This window comes from Onychomys torridus, chromosome 10 (assembly GCF_903995425.1).
Source record: "Onychomys torridus chromosome 10, mOncTor1.1, whole genome shotgun sequence".
Classification (NCBI taxonomy): Eukaryota; Metazoa; Chordata; class Mammalia; order Rodentia; family Cricetidae; genus Onychomys; species Onychomys torridus.
In genome coordinates this window covers 1,667,252-1,686,066 of record NC_050452.1, presented here as the reverse complement: position 1 = coordinate 1,686,066, position 18,815 = coordinate 1,667,252, and the positions used below count along the sequence as shown (strand labels likewise).

Below are 18,815 nucleotides of genomic sequence, written 5' to 3'. Positions count from 1 at the left end.
GCACATGTACACAACTCAACTTTATAATTATCTTGCCCTCTTCCTTTCTTTCTGAAAAGTCCTAAATCACTAGAACCATCTTCATCTTGATACTCAAATTCTGAATTGAGTCTCCTATAGCTAGGTATTGTGTTGTGAAGATGCTGAACTTCAGCAAGCACAGCACAAAGTCAAAGTAGACCGGAGCTCAGAGGATGGTGTATGGATAGCCAGTCACTTGAAGACAGGTGTGACACATTGTAACATAGAGAGGAAGGATGATTTTCCTACTACCAAACTTCAGAGAAATGTAAAGTCTCATCTTGTAGCTGACCATTGCTGGTATTTTAAAAATAACTGGAATAGTTCATGGACATTAGTTTGGCTTTCCAGACATCAAACTATACATTTCTGTGGAGCCTCCAGAAGAACAGCTTAGTCAAAATGAAAAAGAAATCTGATACGATGAGTTTGACCAAAAGAATGCCCCAGGCTTGGGATGAGTGATCTCAAGTAAAGTGTTTTCTGTGTCAAATCTATTCTTGTCCAGCATGTATTTGTTAATGTCTGTGTTGTGTAAAAAGAAAGGCTTTATTAAGTACAACATGAAAGAGTTATTGCGCACGTGTGCGCGTGCACACACACAAACACACACACAATCTTAGGACTGGTAATTCTAAATAGCCTGTTTAGTCACAGATAATGATAAAGAAAGTTTCTTTCTTAGACTATGTTGTTTTGCCCTCTGTTGTTCACTGGATTTCATTTGGCACTATTATTTTAAAGGACAATATAAAAAAAAATTCAGAATTTACTTTAGCACTCGTTTTTAGGAGATTTTTGGGTATATATGTATGTATTTGTTTACGTGTTTGTGTGTGGATTTGTGAGAGCTTAGAAGTAAGAGGTTAGCATCAAATGTCTTTAACTACATTTCACCATTTTTTTCCATTTTCATGTGTGGTGTGCATGATGTATATGAATGTTTGCATGAGTGGGACATGTGAGAATGCATGTGGAGGTACAAGATTGATATTGAAAATCATTCTTTAATACTCTTCCATCTAATTCATTCTTGGCAGGATCTCTCAAGTCAAACTCAGAGCTCGCAGATGTGACTAGTCTGTCTATTTTGTTTGCCTTGGGGGGATCTCCTGCTTCCAATTTCCAAGACCAAAATACACTGGGCTACCTGGATCATTTTGCACTTTTGTGTGTTCTGGGGATCCCAAAAAAGGTCCTCAGGCTTGCATTTCAAGCACTTTAACTACTGAACCACCTTCTTAGCCCATCTACTTTATTTATTTTAAAATTTTATTTCATGTGTATTAGTGTTTTGCTCATGTGCTTGTCTGCACCATGTGCATGCCTGGTGCCCTTGGAGGTCAGAAGAGGATATTGGATCATCTGGAACTGGGCCTATAGACTGCTGTAAACAGCCCTGTGGGTGCTGAGAATCAAACCAGGTCCTGTGTAAGAACAGCAAGCACTAGTAATTGCTGAGCTGTCTGTCCTGAGTGCCACATTAGTTTTTTGAGACAGGTTCTTTGACTGAACCTAGAGCTCATTGAATGGCTGGCTTAAATGACAGCCGTCTCACTCATTTTAGGATCTCTGATAAATCAGGCTTCCTACACTGCTTCTCTCTGCTACCCATTCCCTGTGAAGTATCAATGGGAAATTTTTTGTTGTCATAGGTGTTGTTATATACTAGATAGTATGAGTGATAATGCTTTTGTTCATAAAGTTCGCCTATTTATAGTATATTTGCCACCTATATGAGGGGGTTTGCCATTTTTTCATCATGTCTTGATTTTTTTTTTCTTTTTTTGAGCTGAGGATCAAACCCAGGGCCTTACGCTTGCTAGGCAAGCACTCTACCACTGAGCTAAATCCCTAACCCATGTCTTGATTTTTTAAATATTTCATTGCTTAGATTTTTGTAAGCTGACTTGAATTCTTTGATGAATGAATTGAGTGGACTCTTAGGTATTCTGGACAAAGACCACCTAGGCAAAATTGTGCTTTGTTCTCTGTGCCCCTTTTATGGAATCCAATCTTAATGATGTAACATAAACTTGGCAGGTTATATCCAGTTTAGTGGACCAAATCCAGCTATCTATCTGTGTCATGCATGATAGCCCCCTAACTTAAAAAAAAAGTAAAATATTTTGAAGAGTTAGTAGGTTGGGGGCAAGTATAATGCATACGGCCTATAATGTCTTATTTATTTACTTTCTTGTTTTAAAACAATGTGTCAATCTCTGTCCTTAGAGATCAATAAGACTTTGTTTTGAAGGTAAGTTGTGAGGAGGAAAACATAGCTATAGCTGGATTTTCCTAACGTGGTAAGTGGGAATTACATAAAAATTAATAATTTGCCACAATTACAGAAAGCTACACATCTATAATTTGTTTGCTGCCTGCATTTCTCAATTCTCAGCCAGCATATTGGTTTAGTATTTAATTCTGGATTGACTGATTAGCTTCACCTGATCTTTGTTCATGTTTAATTTAGAATTTGAAATTTCCATGAAATCATAACCAAATTGGTCATTTTTCCTTTTCATATTAATTTTTTGGAGAAATCCTGATTATTGATCAATTAGTAACTGGCAAAAATTTACATCTTCTAAATATGTCTGAATGATATTAACAGCATTTTCACATTGTGAAAACTTTTGAAATATTTCTATTATGATTTCTAATTGTAGGTTAAATCATACATATTGTCAACTTTTAAAAGAAACTGAAATTTTACAAACTGACCATAAAAATTTGAAAAGTCTATTAAATAATTCTAAATTGGAACAAACAAGATTAGAAGCTGAATTTTCAAAGCTAAAGGAGCAGTACCAGCAGCTGGATATCACATCTACCAAGCTAAACAACCAGTGTGAGGTGAGCGCCAACAGACTCAATCATTGTTTCTTCTTTTAGGTGTCACAGCATGCCTAAAAAGTAGAGAGTCCTATTACAGTGGCAATCATGGTCCAGACTTACTGCTGTGTGTAAAAGGATTGGTCACACATACTTGAAATTCACAAGTAATTAAGAAAAATTGTGTTTATTTCATCCCCTTTCATTAATTGTTTAAACTTAAATGTCCATATGCTTTCAAATTATCATATTATGTGGGTATTTATTGAAAAATGTTTTTGTACTTGTAGCATGAAAATATAAACCAGTAGGATAGAAAATTAGTTTAAAATCATGTACACTTAAATACCCAACAGAGCTCAGAAAGTTCAAAGCATTTATTCTACCTGTGATTTGAGTCTTAAAAATATATTATATAGTTAGGATTCTTCTAGAATGGTAGAGTGAGGAACAGTCCTTAATAAACAGCAAAACAATTAGATAATACTGGAGTGGGTGGGGAGCCACATTTTAGGACTCCAGAACTCAAAAGAGTGACATACAAAAAAAAAAAAAAAATGAAGGTACACTTTGTTTAGTAGCATGCTGCATTTGTACCTTGTGGCTTCTCTGCTCTGTTCTCTTTCCCTTCCCTGGCTGATACTGACTTGATTTGGAGCAGAGAAGTCGTTGCAAGAGGGTGGAGAAAGAAAAGAGAAGTGCAGTTTTTCTTTTAGTTTTTTATTATTTTATGTATATGGGGTTTTACCTTCTTTGTGTACAGTGTCTGTACACAAAGGCCAGAAGACATTAAATTCCCTGGAATTAGAGTTACAGATAGTTGTGAGTTGCCAACTGGAAGCTGGGAATCAAACCTGGACTCTCTAGAAGAGCACAGTTGGTGCTCTTCACTGTGGAGCCATCTCTCTAGCCCCCATTTTCCCACAAATGTACCATACAATATTAATTTAGCAAACATGTAAATAAACTGCACATAGTACAGTGTTGATAGTTGCTGTGTAGAGATGGTGGTTTACATGTAGAATAAATCATTCTTCCTGATTTTCTATATCATTTGAGAAGTTTCAAATGTTGACTTTCTTTTTCCTTTGTCCAAGGGTAGATTATGAGGGATTGTTTACTGGTAGTTCTAGGAGAGCACAGGACACACTGCAGACCAGTAGTATTTCTATTGGGAAGACTGACTTGATTTGGTAAAGAGTCTCTGAGAGTCACCAAAGTCAACTTTCAGATAGCCTGAGGTTGAACTACTGGTTTAGACAAATAGACCAATGAACTGGTGAGAAATTGAACTAAGAGTTCCAAGAAGTGAGACCGCTACACTGAGTTTGATAAAATAACACATGTCCCTGATGATCTAGAAGGCTACTCAGCAAAGATTAGAGAGGGTGCAAAGTTATCTGCCCAAGCTGATTGTAATAATTTGAATAAAAGATTAGCCCTTGACTGGGTGTGAAGTGATATATTATTAAGATTTGGAGAGGTAGAGACATTAACTTGTTTTAAGAGGCCAGGATGAGAGTTAACCTTGGTAAGGAAGCTTGGTAACTAGAAGGCAGCACAGGAGTTTTTCGGAAGTACAGTTAACACTGTTTCTTGATCTGGGCACTAGTTCAACACCTGAACACATAACCTGTGACAATTTACTGAATGATGTTACACTTAGATTTTTCTCTCTTTCTGACTGTATCTTTTGTCACAATAATGCTGACTAACAGTGGAACCTCAGTGATGATGGTCTGTAAATGTAAATGTTTCTTTTGGCTCAAGAAGATGCTGATATACCCACTAATATATGAGCCCAAAGGTTCACTTCTGCATCTTTAGTTGGAAGAGACACTGTAGGGCAGGTTGGTCTGTGGTGTTCTGCACTGTCTCTTTTCTGTTCTTCATAATTTCCAACCTTCTAGCAAGCAGGTCCCAATACTCTGAGTAGAAACACACACAATGGCTAGGGCCTACACTTGAACTTTCCATGTGTTATTTTCACTTCTTCTTAGCCAAACCTGTTCCAAGTTCAAGAAAACACATATATTAGTTATTTTTCTATTGTTGTGAAAAAGCATTGTGAACAAGGTAAATTATAGGAGAAAGTTTATTTCCAAAGGGGTAAGAGTTTGTCATGGGAAGAATTCGTGGAAGCAAGGAGCAGGCATGGTGGCTTGAGCAGGATGTTGAGAGTTCATATTCTCTACTGTAAGCACAAAATAGTGGGGAGAACTAAGAAAGTACAAGATTTTGAAACCTCAAAGTCTACCCAGAGTGACAAACAGTGATGTGCTTAAACCCCCCAAACAGTGCCACCAACTGGGGACCAGGTGGTCACACATTGGAGCCTATGAGGACGTTCTCATTCACACCAGCATAACAGGATACAGATTTCACTGCTTGATAGGAAGAAAGAGAATTCATACTGCAAGAAGGTATAGATTGCAGGAATAGAGGTGTAGCTCAGTTGATAGGGTTCTTTCCTAGTATGCATGAAGCCCCCTGCATTGCATAAAGTAGGCATGGTGAGGTAGAGGCAGGGGAATCAGAAGTTCAGGGTCACCATCAGCTATATCGAAAGTTATGTGGCTGGAGCAAATGAGTCTCTGTCTCAAAAACTGAACAAATCTTTAGATAGGGAAGAAAATGAATGCCTTCAGCTTTTTGACAAGCTTACCACATTTTAATTTTATAACATGTAAAAAGACAAAAACAATACAGGACTACAGTTGAATCTACTGTTTTGTATTATGTGTATTCAATATGTATATTCTTAAGTACCATTCTTCCTGCTGCCTTTGATAGTTGTTTTTGTTTGTTTTGTTTTGTTTGTTTTTGTTTTTTCGAGACAGGATTTCTCTGTGTAGCTCTTGCTGTACTGGAGCTCATTCTGTAGACCAGGCTGGCCTTGAACTCACAGAGATCCACCTGGCTCTGCCTCCTGATTAAAGGCGTGCGCCACCGACACCCAGCTGAGATCTTTTTAAATACTTACTTTCCCCTTTAGAAAGTAGGGACATAGTAGTTGCTAGACTTGTGCTGCCTGCTTGTTGTTGCTACTTTTAATACAGGTCTCTAGGCTGTTGTAGACTGTTGAAACCTGATGCTGGGGCTCAGAAATCTACCCTAAAAAGAATGATAAGTTTTTAGAATAATTCCTTTGAGTTTTGTAAACTATGGCTTAGCTAAGGTATATCCAATTTCTGCTGACTTCACAAAAAGCCTAAAGTAACTGCTGATACCAATCATTGATTAAATTTCTTTCTTCGATCAAGCTAACCCAGACTATTCATAGACTTTTATGCTTATTTGAAAACATTGCTTGGGAAAGGGATAAGCTGTATTCACTACCATGTTACAACCAGGTACTCTACCTCAATCCTTGGGGTAATATTGACAGAATAGAAGCCATCCTTATTGTATAAATTTGAGAATTAACTATCCTATTAAGCATTTACTTCTTAGACACTAAAGTAGAAGGTAAACTATTTGAATGAAGCTTTTGAACAAATCTAAAGATAGAAAGCACTGATTTTGGAACTAGATATAATAGACCCAATATTTGTAAGACTTAATATATACTTACTAACAGGTAATATAGCATAGTGTCTATGTTCTTATCAAGTGAGTCTCTGTGAAATACTTAATATATTTTAGGTGTTTCAGGTGATTTGTGTAAAATGGAAATCTGTCTTCAAAAATAAATGTTTGTGTCTAAACAGTTGCTTAGCCAACTTAAAGGAAACTTAGAAGAAGAAAATCGTCACCTGTTGGATCAGATCCAGACACTGATGCTACAGAACAGAACGCTGCTGGAGCAAAACATGGAGAGCAAGGATCTCTTTCATGTTGAACAAAGACAGTACATGTAGGTGCCAAAGAGTTTTGTATTCTTAAGGGTTTTGTTGTTGTTGTTGGTTTGGTTTGGTTTGGTTTTTGGGTTTTGGTTTTTTTTTTTTTTTTTTTTTTTTTTTTGGTTTTTTTCGAGACAGGGTTTCTCTGTGTACCTTTGCGCCTTTCCTGGAACTCACTCTGTAGCCCAGGCTGGCCTCGAACTCACAGAGATCCACCTGCCTCTGCCTCCCGAGTGCTGGGATTAAAGGCATGCGCCACCGCCCGGCGTATTCTTAAGTATTATTCATGATGTTACTGCTGTACCTAGTGGCAGAGAAAAAAAAGTCCATGCTCGTTTCACTTGATGTTATTTTATCATTGTTTTAGTATGTATTTTTTATTTAAAATTATCTTACTGCTTGAGTGCACAAGACAAATTTATGGTGCTGTAGTGGACTGTAGACAACTGGTATTTCCATTTGGGAGTGAGGACTCACTTAGTCTTACAGTAATGAGTCAGTGAGTAAATGTGGCATTCTATTACAATCAGACAGAATTCAGCATCCTTATCCTTTCCATTCTTCTCAAGATAATGACGAACAGCAACTTCTTTCTCATATAAGTGGTAGTGATCCTCAGGAAGATCAGGAAAGGCCTTTTAGCCCTAAGATTATCAAGATTCTATTACCAATAGAATACCATATTGTACCATAGTACAATATCATGTGAGTCCCTCAGGATCACACTGATTTGTGAGGGAGTCAGGCCTTTCTTTGGCAGTTTGTAAATCTGCTCCTTCCCATCATCAGATACCAGTTTTCAGCCAGGTAAGGACCCTACCACAATAGGGACTGGGACAGGTCCTTCCCAAGGGTGAGCATGAAACCCATGTTGGCAATATTCTGTCAGCGAGAAGTAACATTAAGGAGGATTATACTGTCTTAATAGGGATTTTTCAAGTTTCTTATATTCTAAGCATTCTGCTAAAATCAGAATACTAACAAGAAAATGTGGATCCTGCCCTTAAGAGAATTATTAAAAAAAAAAAAAAAAAAAGATACATGCCTATAGTCTCAGTAGTTAACAGACTGGGGTGGAAAGCCTGCTTGACTTTACAAGTTCAAGACTAATGTGGACAATAGAGAGGTCTCATATAAACCAGGCATTGCAGTCTTTGCCTTTCAGCATCCCAGCACTCTTGTGATAGTCAAAAAGATCAGAAGGTCCAGGTCATCCTTGGCATATAGGGAATCAAGGTCTGCCTCGGCTACATCAGACCCTATGTAAAAAAACAAAAAAACAAAACAAACAAACAAAAAAAACCCTCATCTAAAGTAAAACAAAAAGCAAGAAATGCAGTATGTATTGTGTATAAGTTAAAAACCCTATAATAAAAAGATAAATCCTAAGGGCTACAGAAATGTAGCAAATACTAGATTACCTGTGTCTGGGAGATGCAAAATGAACTTTTCAAAAATGAGACGAGCTGAGCTGAGGCTCAGAGGTGCTATGGAGGTTGGTTTGAGGCAGTGTATTGGGTCAGGAAAGCACCAATGCAGAAACATGAAGATATGGTAAAAGTATAGTATTATGATATAAAACCCAAAACCTTATCTTTCCAGAACCAGGCATAGGAAAGGGTAGCAATAGAGAAGTGGTTTAACTGTCAGGAGGCAGTTCACATGGAGTTAAGACCAGATTCAAGAGAGATGATAGGAAAAATTGTCGGGCATAATTATTGATAAAGTGTATCTTTACAGAGAGTGAGAGAATCCAGAAAGTGTCAGATTTGTGCAGCTCAGTAGGTAAAGTCATAGGATTTACCTTTACAGAACTCTTCCCTTTCTTTATCCCAGTAAGTAAGAAGCTCTGTGACACAACACAAATAGCCAGATGTGGAACTGAGCCTCCTAACTCGGTTCTCAGTTCACTGGGCTTATGACTATGGGCAAGTCACTCTATTTCTCTGTCACTGGCTGTTCCCTCTGTAAAGTAAAGCTACCTGCTGCTTCTAGGGTTATTTGAAGGATTAAATGGTTAATTCTTGTCTGCTTTTTTAATTTGATACAAACCAGAGCATGTGAAAGCAGGATGCATACAATGTTTTTCTGAAGCATCAAATTATTCCAGAATTTGGGGTGGAGAAACATTTCTTCTATATTAATACACATGTATTTCATGGAACAAAAATAGTTTATATGAACTTTTAAGATAAATGCAAAATTGCAGTGAAATCTCACATTGGTGACTGTCCACTTTGGACCACACCATCAGTCTTTTAAAGGGTATGTATTCCTTGACTGCCATGAGAAGATATTTTAAGAAAGCCCAAGCATATGTAACATTCTTGGTGTTTGAGTTTCCCTTGCCTTAGGCAGAGTCATTATTCAAAGCCTTCTTATCTTCTTAACTTTCATCATCAGTTCAATTCCATATTTCAATAATTTTTGTCTATATGATTGTTATTCAAATATTCTCTATTTTGACTTACTAAAATTAAGCTACAGATAACTAACTACCTTAAATGTCAAGGCATTTCTAGCTGAATGTCTCTGTCCTATGGCTTTGGCAGGGGTGGCAGCAAACAAGTATTCCTAAAGTTGGTGGCTTGTAATCAGATTTCATCAGATAAAAAGGAAATAGAACTGGGAGCTGTGGCCTGTTGTAGTCTAGCCATTAGCTTCTGAACTATCAGACTTCCATAGGTCTCACATAACTTTAAACAGCATCTGTTCATAGAGCATCCTTTGTGGACTCTAACTCACGCTCCACCTCCACTGGCCTCATAAATGTTCTTTATCCCTGACCTTTAAGATATATCCTATTCCATTTGCTGAAGATTTCCTATCACATTGTGGTTTTGTTTGGTTTGACTTTGTTCTGTTTTGTTGCTGTTTGTTTTGGTTTGAGACAGGATCTCACTGTGTTAAACTTAAACTCACAGAGATTTACACACCTCTATCTCCTGAATGTGTGCGTGGGGCAGGAGGTGGTGTGGGGATGGGGAGTTGGCCATAGTGACATTCAGACTTTAAAATTCTCATCTTTCCATTCCAACCTATACAATGTAGCCCTTTAAATTTTTAATTTTTTTTCACATTTCCTTATTTTGTGTTTTGTGTCCAGTGTGTTGGCATGCACTCACCACAGCATGTATGTAGAAGTCAGGACAAGTTAGGGGAGTTGGTCTCCTTCCACCATTTGGGTTCCAGGAATCAAACTCAAGTGATCAGGCTTGGCTGACAAGACCTTTACCCACTGAGCTGCTTCACCAACCTTGTTTTCTTTCTCCCACCCCATCCTCATTGTTTGTTTTTAAGACAGAGTGTTGTGTAGTCCTAGCTGACCTGTAATTCTTTATATACATAAGCCTGGCTTTCAACTGAGGGTAATCCTGGTGGAGTGGAGGGGATTATAGGCATGAATTGTCACACCCAGCTTAATATAGCCTTCATCTTCATGAGGATTTTTTTCAGATGTTTAAGATAGAAATATTTTCCCTTTTATAGGTGCTTATTATATTTCTACAGTACGTTTTTGGTTATTATTATTGCTTTGGTATGTAATAGTCACTTATGTGTATATGTACAAGCAAAACAACCTAACTATTCATCTTTATATAAACCTCATGCCTTCTTCAAGTAAAGCATCATTAAATAATTGTTGTGTAAATAGTGGTTTTTGGCATTGAAAGCTTTTTAAAAGACCTTGTTATGTAATCTTTGATGTTTCTGTATGTAATAAATACTTTTTCTTTGGGTTTCTATTGCTGCAAAGAGGCACCATGACCAAGGCAACTCTTTTTTTTTTAAGTTTCTTTTTTATTTTTTATTTTATGTGTATTGATGTTTTGCCTGCATGTATGTCTGTGTGAAGGTGTCAGATCTTGGAGTTACAAACAGTTGTGAGCTGCCGTGTGGGTACTGGGAATTGAACTCAAGACTTCTGGAAGAGCAGTCAGTGCTCTTAACCGCTGAGCCATCTCTCCAGCCCCAAGGCAACTCTTATCAAGGAACATTTAACTGGGGCTAGCTTCCAATTCAGAGTTTTAGTCCATTATCATCATGGCGGGTAGCATATAGGTAGACATGGTGCTGGAGAAAGAGCTGAGAGTTCTACATCTTGATCTCAAGCAGCAGGAAGTGAACTGTCACACTGGGTGTGGCTTGATCATATATGAGACCTCCAGCCTCCATAGTAACACTCTTCTTCCAACAAGGCCACACCTACTACAGCTGGACCGCACCTCTTAATAATGCCACACCCTATGGACCAAGTATTCAAACACATAAATCTATGGAGGCCATACCTATTTAAACCATCACAACTACCAAGAACATGAAATGAAAATAGAATGTGAAGAATAGAATATATACTCATCCATTGGGGGAGGAGTGTCAGAACTAAATCTTTAAAAGTAAGTTAAGCATGAGTACTTCAGCCTAAAAGGAAAGAATCTATTTATATGACTATGTAGTTTCAAGATTATTTATTATATTAATAACTGTTAGAAAAATACATATCTAAAAGTTTTCATTTATGTTTAGCAAAGCATACTTCATTATAAGAAATGTTCGATAGACTAAAAGGTTAGGAAACCAATGCTTGTATAGTATCAAATAACAGTACAAAGATGTTGAGACAATTATATGATGTGATTATACTATAGAAGGTTTCAGATAATTCCTGTTGTAGAATTGAAGCTTATAAGTCCTACAGCCATTTATTTAGGTACATTTAAAGAAAAGGAGAAATACAAAAGAAACTCATTGTTACTACTTTAGTTCTCAGATACCAATAATGGTTTCTGTGTTTGTTTATGTTCTGAAAAGAAATAAGGTCATAGTCATTGTATAAGATATTATGCATATTCTAAAATATAATTTCCATTTTTATAGTGATAAATTAAATGAATTGAGACGACAAAAAGAGAAATTAGAAGAGAAAATTATGGACCAATACAAATTTTATGACCCATCTCCTCCTAGAAGGTACCACTAATCAAATTTTATGTATCTTGTTTTGAAGAAAACTTTATTTGTAGTATTGTTGAGGCTTATGATTTTATGAGGATTATTGTTGAATTTTAGACTAAGAATTCTTTTAATTCTATTAGGAGAGGCAACTGGATTACTCTAAAAATGAGAAAATTGATAAAGTCCAAGAAAGATATTAATCGGGAACGTCAGAAATCTCTAACATTAACGCCTACCCGCTCAGACTCCAGTGAAGGATTTCTTCAGCTGCCTCATCAAGACAGTCAAGATAGCTCTTCAGTAGGGTCAAACTCTTTAGAAGATGGCCAAACCCTGGGGACCAAGAAGAGCAGCAGTGAGTGCTAAGTGCTTTAAACAGAGTATTGATTATAATCCTGTCTAAAGATTTCTCCTTTTAAAAAACAACTTCCAACAATCTTTTAGTTTGATGAATAATATTTCATTTTAACTTTATGTTTCAAAAATTAGTTGCAGACTACAATAGTGTACAACTACCTGGTTTTCTGACATGTACATAGAGATAACCATCATTATGCTAGTAAGATAAAATATTGTGAAAAGAACATTAAAATAACAGCTTGGCTATGTCTGCTCCTAAAGTAGGCTTCACAGACTAGTTATAAGGATAAGAAATAAGAATGAGATTTCATTTCATTAGTATTTATAACTTACTCAAAATAAGGCATTTTATAATGCAGATTTTGCTCATAAGTTTTGGTAGTATGAAATCGAAACAGAGTTATCATATTGGGAAAGTTAAAAAAAACAAATACTAATTTGAAGAGGAATTACAGAATTATTTAAAGATAACTGGTCTCAAAAAATCGAGAGATACTTGCTGAAGTTTTGGTTAAAATGAAATAAAGATGAGGAAATGTAAATGTATAAACTTAAAATTTAGTTTTTATTAGACTTACAAGTCCCACATAATATGCCTTTTAAAATTTATAGATTTTTTAGTTTACTACTACTACTACTGTGTGTTTTAGCAAAATAGCAAGCCCAAAGAAAGAGCCTGAAAAGTATATAATTTAAGAAAAAGAGAAAAGAATTCAATACTAAGCTCTTTGAAGATGTCTACACAGTTGACTGTGTTCTCATAAAATAACTGGAAAAGTATATACTTCAATCATATCATTACCAGTGTCATAAATTCATACATGTAGCAGATGAGGTGATGCATGCTTGTAATCTGAGTGCTGGGGAGTGGAAGCAAGAGGATTGGTTCAGGGCCAGCCTGGCTACATAAAACCCTCTTTCTAACAAACAAACCACACTGTTCCTTTGAAATAAAAATAAAAATAAAAGCTCACGCCTTTAATCCCGGCACTCTGAAGGCAGAGCCAGGCAGATCTCTGTGAGTTTGAGGCCAGCCTGGTCTACAGCACGAGATCCAAGACAGGGACCAGAACTACACAGAGAAACCCTGTCTCAAAAACCAAAAATAAAAATTTTTAAAAAGTAAGCAAAGACAGCTGCTGCTTCCCTCAGAGGTAGGATATCCATGTGGATGGCTCTCAAAAAACCCAAATAATGGTACAATGTTATGGCCTTGTGTTTTGTCTCCAAAAGGAGATGATGGTATTTAGAACTGTAGCACATATTTCACAATACAGTTTTAGCAGCCTAGATAGTCAGTGTTAACAACAGAAAGTACAGATGCACACATAATATACATCTCATACTCTCTAGAAAGCAATATAATTGTATAGCACCACATAAGATGATTCTTATCTGGGATCCTTTGCCATCTAACCTTGTCCACCTATTTGATAAATACTGGTATGGAGAAATCATCAAGTTTTCCTTTAGAGATAGCTGATAAGTCAGTTTTATCTGCTGCCTTTAGACACAAAAATATCCGGCATCCCATTAAGAAAATGTATGTCCTTAATTAAGTTACAAGAACATAATTTAGACATGAGAACACACACACACACACACACACACACACACACACACACACACACACAGGTCCCTGTTTTGTTAAACGTCATCCTGTCTGTCTGAAGATTGAGTCATTCTTTCATGCTACCTCCTGGAACGTTCAGGACAAAATCAGAAGGAAGCAATAGTCTCCTTTTCTGCAGTTGTTCAACTGCAGATTTTGTTTTCAGTAGACATAAAAATGTGCCCTTAATACAAGTGTGCTTTGGGAGAAGAGCACTGTGTGCTTCAAACACAATAGCCATGAGAAGAAGAATCACATCCCTGGCAAATTTTAAATTCTTTTTATCCTGCCCATTTTGGAAGAATGTCTGTCTGTCATGTCAGTAAAGCAGTCTTTGAAAAACAGCTGAAAACAGAAAAAGGAAAAAAAAGAAAAGTATCTACACATGACATGTGCATGCTACAACCATTCAGCTTTGTTTTAGCTAAGTGTCCATTTTTACATTGCTTTTGGTTCATTCCTTTTTGATCATTGAGACTAGCTATGTTTACCCAGCATGAAAGAATATATGTTAAATTAAAAAGCTTAAATGAATCATGACTCTCCTCACAGCAGTCAAACCAGTTAAGAAGCTATTGTAGCTTACACATCTTTCAATGAATATTTACCAATTTATCAGAAAAATAGCTTTGAATATTTACAATGCTGATGACAACCTTCTGAGAAAGAACATTAAGATTAGTACAATATATTTCATAAACAATTATTTTTATATTAAGTCATACTAAGATATAGTTTAATGTTTGTTCTAATGATTCCTATACTTGAGCAGTAGTCCTTAAATTCACAAAACTGTATTTGTGTAGTGCTTCTTTTCATTTTTTTTGGCATAAATCCACCCCACAGGCCCTTCAAAATACATTTTAAATTTGTTATTTATTATTATGCTAATTTTATGTACATGAATGGTTTGCCTGCCCTTATGTCTGATACCACATGCATGCCTAGTGCCTTCAGAAGCCAGAAGAGGCCATTGCATCCCCTGTAACTAGAATTACAGACAGTTGTGAGCTGCCATATGGGTGCTTGGAATTGAACTCAGGGTCTCTGGAAGAGCAGCCAGTGTTCCTAACTGCTGATCCATTTCTCCAGCCCCCAAATATCTTTAAATTTCTCCCTCCCATTTTGCTTATCTTGGGGTTCCTTTTTTGTTACCTTTTTCAAAATTTAGTGCTAATATTTATTGCTAATGTCAAACTATTCTTTTTTTCCTCCTTCTCTCAACCAACTTTTTATAAAATGAGCCTAATACACCTGCTCTTTCATCTGCAGGAAAACCTGTTGAAAGAATGTGTATCTTCACAGTGCTGCTAAGCAAGGCACCGGATTCCAGTTTAAATCATTGTTTCCTTTACTAAACTTTAGGAGACTAACAAAAAATTTAAGTCTTTTTTTTTAAGTTTATTTTTCTTTAAATATCTAACCACCCTAATTGGTTGATATATGTGTATTATCTGCATCTGTATATAGACATAGATATACACATACATATTACTAAAATTCTCTAGTGGGATATGTGTTTTCCTAATTTTTTTTAAGAAAGCCTTTAAACTTAAAAATTTTAAAGAAAATAGATGCTTGTAAACCTTGTATGCTTCATCCTTTATAGTATAAGCCACCAGTAGCCAAATTTTAAAAGTTTACTTTTACATTTAACTAGGAAATTTGGTTTCTCCCTAAGTAATTCTAATCAGTTCCTGTTTTTATATGACTGTAGCCAGTGCTTTCAAAATACATGTTCCTCATGGTTGTCTTCAGTGCTTTCTAAGCATTTACAGTATCAGAGTGCATGCTTCCTGTTTTCACTATCCTCAGCAACGTGAGGGTATTAGCTGTAATGTAGCGTACATAGCGAGACCAACATTCATTCCTGTCCTTAATTTCAACATTTAACTCCCATCTGTTCTTCTCCCTTTTTTCTTTCATTTCCCTGTTTCTGTTTTTCCTCATGCTCTGACATTAAAGTGGTTGCACTGAAAAGACTGCCCTTTTTGAGGAACAGACCGAAGGATAAAGACAAAATGAAGGCCTGCTACCGTCGTTCCATGTGTAAGACTTTATGACAGTTCAGCTTCTTTCAAATGACCACACTGGCTTCCATCACTAATTTTTCACTAACCTTTCTCTGGACTGTACTAATTTCTTATTTTGTAAAGTACAGTCTTCCTTTAATATGAGGAGCTGGAAGAATATTTTTTTAAAAGGCATTGAATTTGCATTATATGTATACTCATACATATATATGCACATGTTTAGTAATACATGTAATATACTTGTAAATGTCCAGTGCTTTCTTAAAACTGGCAAAAACAAACAGATTTAATTTTATATGCCATACAGAGTTTTCCCCAAAGAAGTTTAAGTAAAAATATAACAAACCCTTTAGCATTAGGAATTCATTTCCTTAATGAACCTAATTAAATGAATAAATGAATGAATAAAGTGGCCTATAATCCATGAAAATGTTTGTCATTCTTTATGTAATAATCTCGGCTTTCTCTCTTTAAGTGAAACGGGTAATGACATAATCATATTAAATGTCTGTTACTTTGAGTGTCTCTTTCAGGTTTTTATCCTTTGGTAAATTTACTTGATTTATAAAGATGTAGAATTTATTCAGTAACCTGCTCTGACCAAGGACATTTTTTCATTTTCAATAATGACACTGTGTAAAATTGCTCTCCATCTTAATTCATTCCATTTTTGTCACCACAAAACTACATTAAGAAGGCTTCTGTTTCTATTTCACATCACAGCACAAAAGTTGTACATAGTAAAATTCCTTTCTATCTTCTAAAAGTGGTGGGGGTATTAAGAGTACTGGAATTTATCAGCCTTTGGCCTCATTTCATTCAGCTGAATGCATGTCATTACTCAAATGGTCTTGTAGTTACAGTTTGGGGCCCATTTGCATTAATTCATAGACAAAACCAGATCATTTATAATACAAAATAGAAATAAGAGCCAATCCATTAACCATGCTGATTCATTTGCTCTCATTTGCATCCCAGCCATGAATGACCTGGTGCAGTCCATGGTCCTAGCAGGAGGACAGTGGACAGGTAGTACTGAGAATTTGGAGGTCCCTGATGATATTTCAACGGGTAAAAGGAGAAAAGAATTGGGAGCTATGGCCTTCTCCACTACTGCCATCAACTTTTCAACTGTCAACTCTTCTGCAGCCTTCAGACCCAAGCAGTTGGTTAATAATAAAGGTATAGGCCGTCTGCTATTTGCACTGTGCTGTGTAACTGTTGGCAACACATTTTTTTAATTTTACTTCCCTATGTACTTTTTTTTCTTCAAACAACCTGAAATAATTATCAAGCTGTGATCTAGATTTGATTTGGGGAAAATTTCAAGTTATGTCAAACTTTTAAGATAGTATGTAAATAATCAAAATTTTTCGTAGGCCTCCTCTCATAATAACTAGCTAATGAACTTACATGAAGAGAAGAAAAACAGATAAAGAGTGGAAAAGAGGAGGAGTGGTATGTTTCTTTCTTAAAACCCAAAAGCACTACAACTTAAGAAAGCTCCATAGAACCACCCAGGTTTTTGCTTTGCTTTGCAGGGTCACGGGGAAGACTGTTTCATTGCTTCTAGTGTTTTCTTAACAAGTCAGTTCTCATCAGAGCTACTCTTTTCTTCTAGTTCCAGTTTCTGCCTGAGTCTGTGAATACATTAAATCAAGATGTCCTGTGTGTGACTGAAAAATAATACCCACATTCTGTAGAAGTATTATAGTGAATTGCTTTAGTACAAAATATATTTATATCCATTTTGCTATTTCATGTAGATACTACATCCTTTGAAGACGTAAGTCCACAGGGTATTAGTGATGATTCTAGTACGGGATCAAGAGTTCATGGTAAGCGATGAACTTAACTTAGATGGTGTACATTATATACTGAATGGGAATGTTGAGATTCTTGCATTGAGTCAGTGAATGTAGCATTACTTTTTCTATTTCTTCTAATCTAATACTGCATTTGTCCCTTTTAAGACTTTTGTTTCATGTGAGTATTCAGAAGTAATTTTGTTATCATTCTCATATAAAAGTTGTATTTCACCATTAGGATTTAAATACTTATGTTGATAAAGGATGAATACTAAAAACCAAACTTTCTACAGTATAGAGTATTTTAGATTTTTTTAATTCCTAATTGGAAAACCCTGTTTTATCAAGTGAAATTATTACTAGTAACAAATAGATAACATGCTAGAAGAAACTTCATTAGTAAGCAGGTTTTTAAAAAGTAACATGGAACAGTATGAATTGTATAGCTTCCCTTGTAGAAATAAGAATATAAAATACATGAGGCTAGAGAGATAGCTCAGCAGTTCATACTGCTCTTGCTCTTGCAGAGGACCCATTAGATCCCTAACATCCACAATTAGTCCATAACTGCCTAAAACTCAGAGGCATTGACACCCTCTTCTGGCCACTGCAGTCACAGCATTCACATGCATAAACCCCTACATAAATATATAACTAAAAGAAGAGTATAGAGTATTAGAGCGAGTAGATGGGGCTGGAGAGATGGCTCAGAGGTTAAGAGCACTGGCTGTTCTCCCAGAGGTCCTGAGTTCAATTCCTAGCAACCACATGGTGGCTCACAACCATCTGTCATGAGATCTGGTGCCCTCTTCTGGCCTGTGGGGATATGTGCAGACAGAACACTGTATACATAATAAATAAATCTTTAAAAAAAAAAAGAGCGAATAGAATGGCTCAGCAGTTAAAGGCACTTGCCATGTAAGCCCAGCTCCCTGAATTCAACCCACAGAATCCAGGTAATGGTAGATGGAAAGGAAACTCCAAAGTTGTCCTCTGACCTCCCCCATGTGCCATGGCACAGACATTCATGTACATGGTAGTAATTATTAAATAAAAATTGTTTAATACATAGGATGTCGGGGGCTAGAAAGATGACTCAACAGCTAAGTTAATTTCCTGCTCTTGCAAAGGAACTAGTTTCAGTTCCCAGCACTCACATGTTGGCCCACAACCATCTGCAACACCAGTTCCAGGGAATCTGATGCCCATTTCTGACTTTTGAGGGCATCAGGCACAAGTATGGTATGTGTAAACACTCATACACATAAATTAAACCTTTAAAAAAATTTGTGTGTGTGTGTGTGTGTGTGTGTGTGTGTGTGTATGTGTGATGTTAACTTGACGG

The 18,815-nt window shown here is 36.3% G+C and overlaps 1 protein-coding gene across 5 annotated transcripts in view; it reads left to right on the top strand.

Annotated features, from left to right (window-relative positions):
* Positions 1 to 18,815, top strand: part of Ccdc88a (coiled-coil domain containing 88A) — a 154,609-nt gene that overhangs the window by 127,269 nt on the left and 8,525 nt on the right. For 3 of the 5 annotated variants that reach the window (XM_036201581.1, XM_036201580.1, XM_036201578.1), the window contains exons 22-28: positions 2,694 to 2,880; positions 6,570 to 6,715; positions 11,580 to 11,672; positions 11,798 to 12,012; positions 15,595 to 15,678; positions 16,641 to 16,844; positions 17,429 to 17,500. In XM_036201581.1, coding sequence (XP_036057474.1) covers positions 2,694 to 2,880; positions 6,570 to 6,715; positions 11,580 to 11,672; positions 11,798 to 12,012; positions 15,595 to 15,678; positions 16,641 to 16,844; positions 17,429 to 17,500 — 1,001 coding nt within the window. The remainder of the gene's footprint in view (positions 1 to 2,693; positions 2,881 to 6,569; positions 6,716 to 11,579; positions 11,673 to 11,797; positions 12,013 to 15,594; positions 15,679 to 16,640; positions 16,845 to 17,428; positions 17,501 to 18,815) is intronic. The other 2 variants (XM_036201582.1, XM_036201579.1) reach the window with 2 other exon arrangements.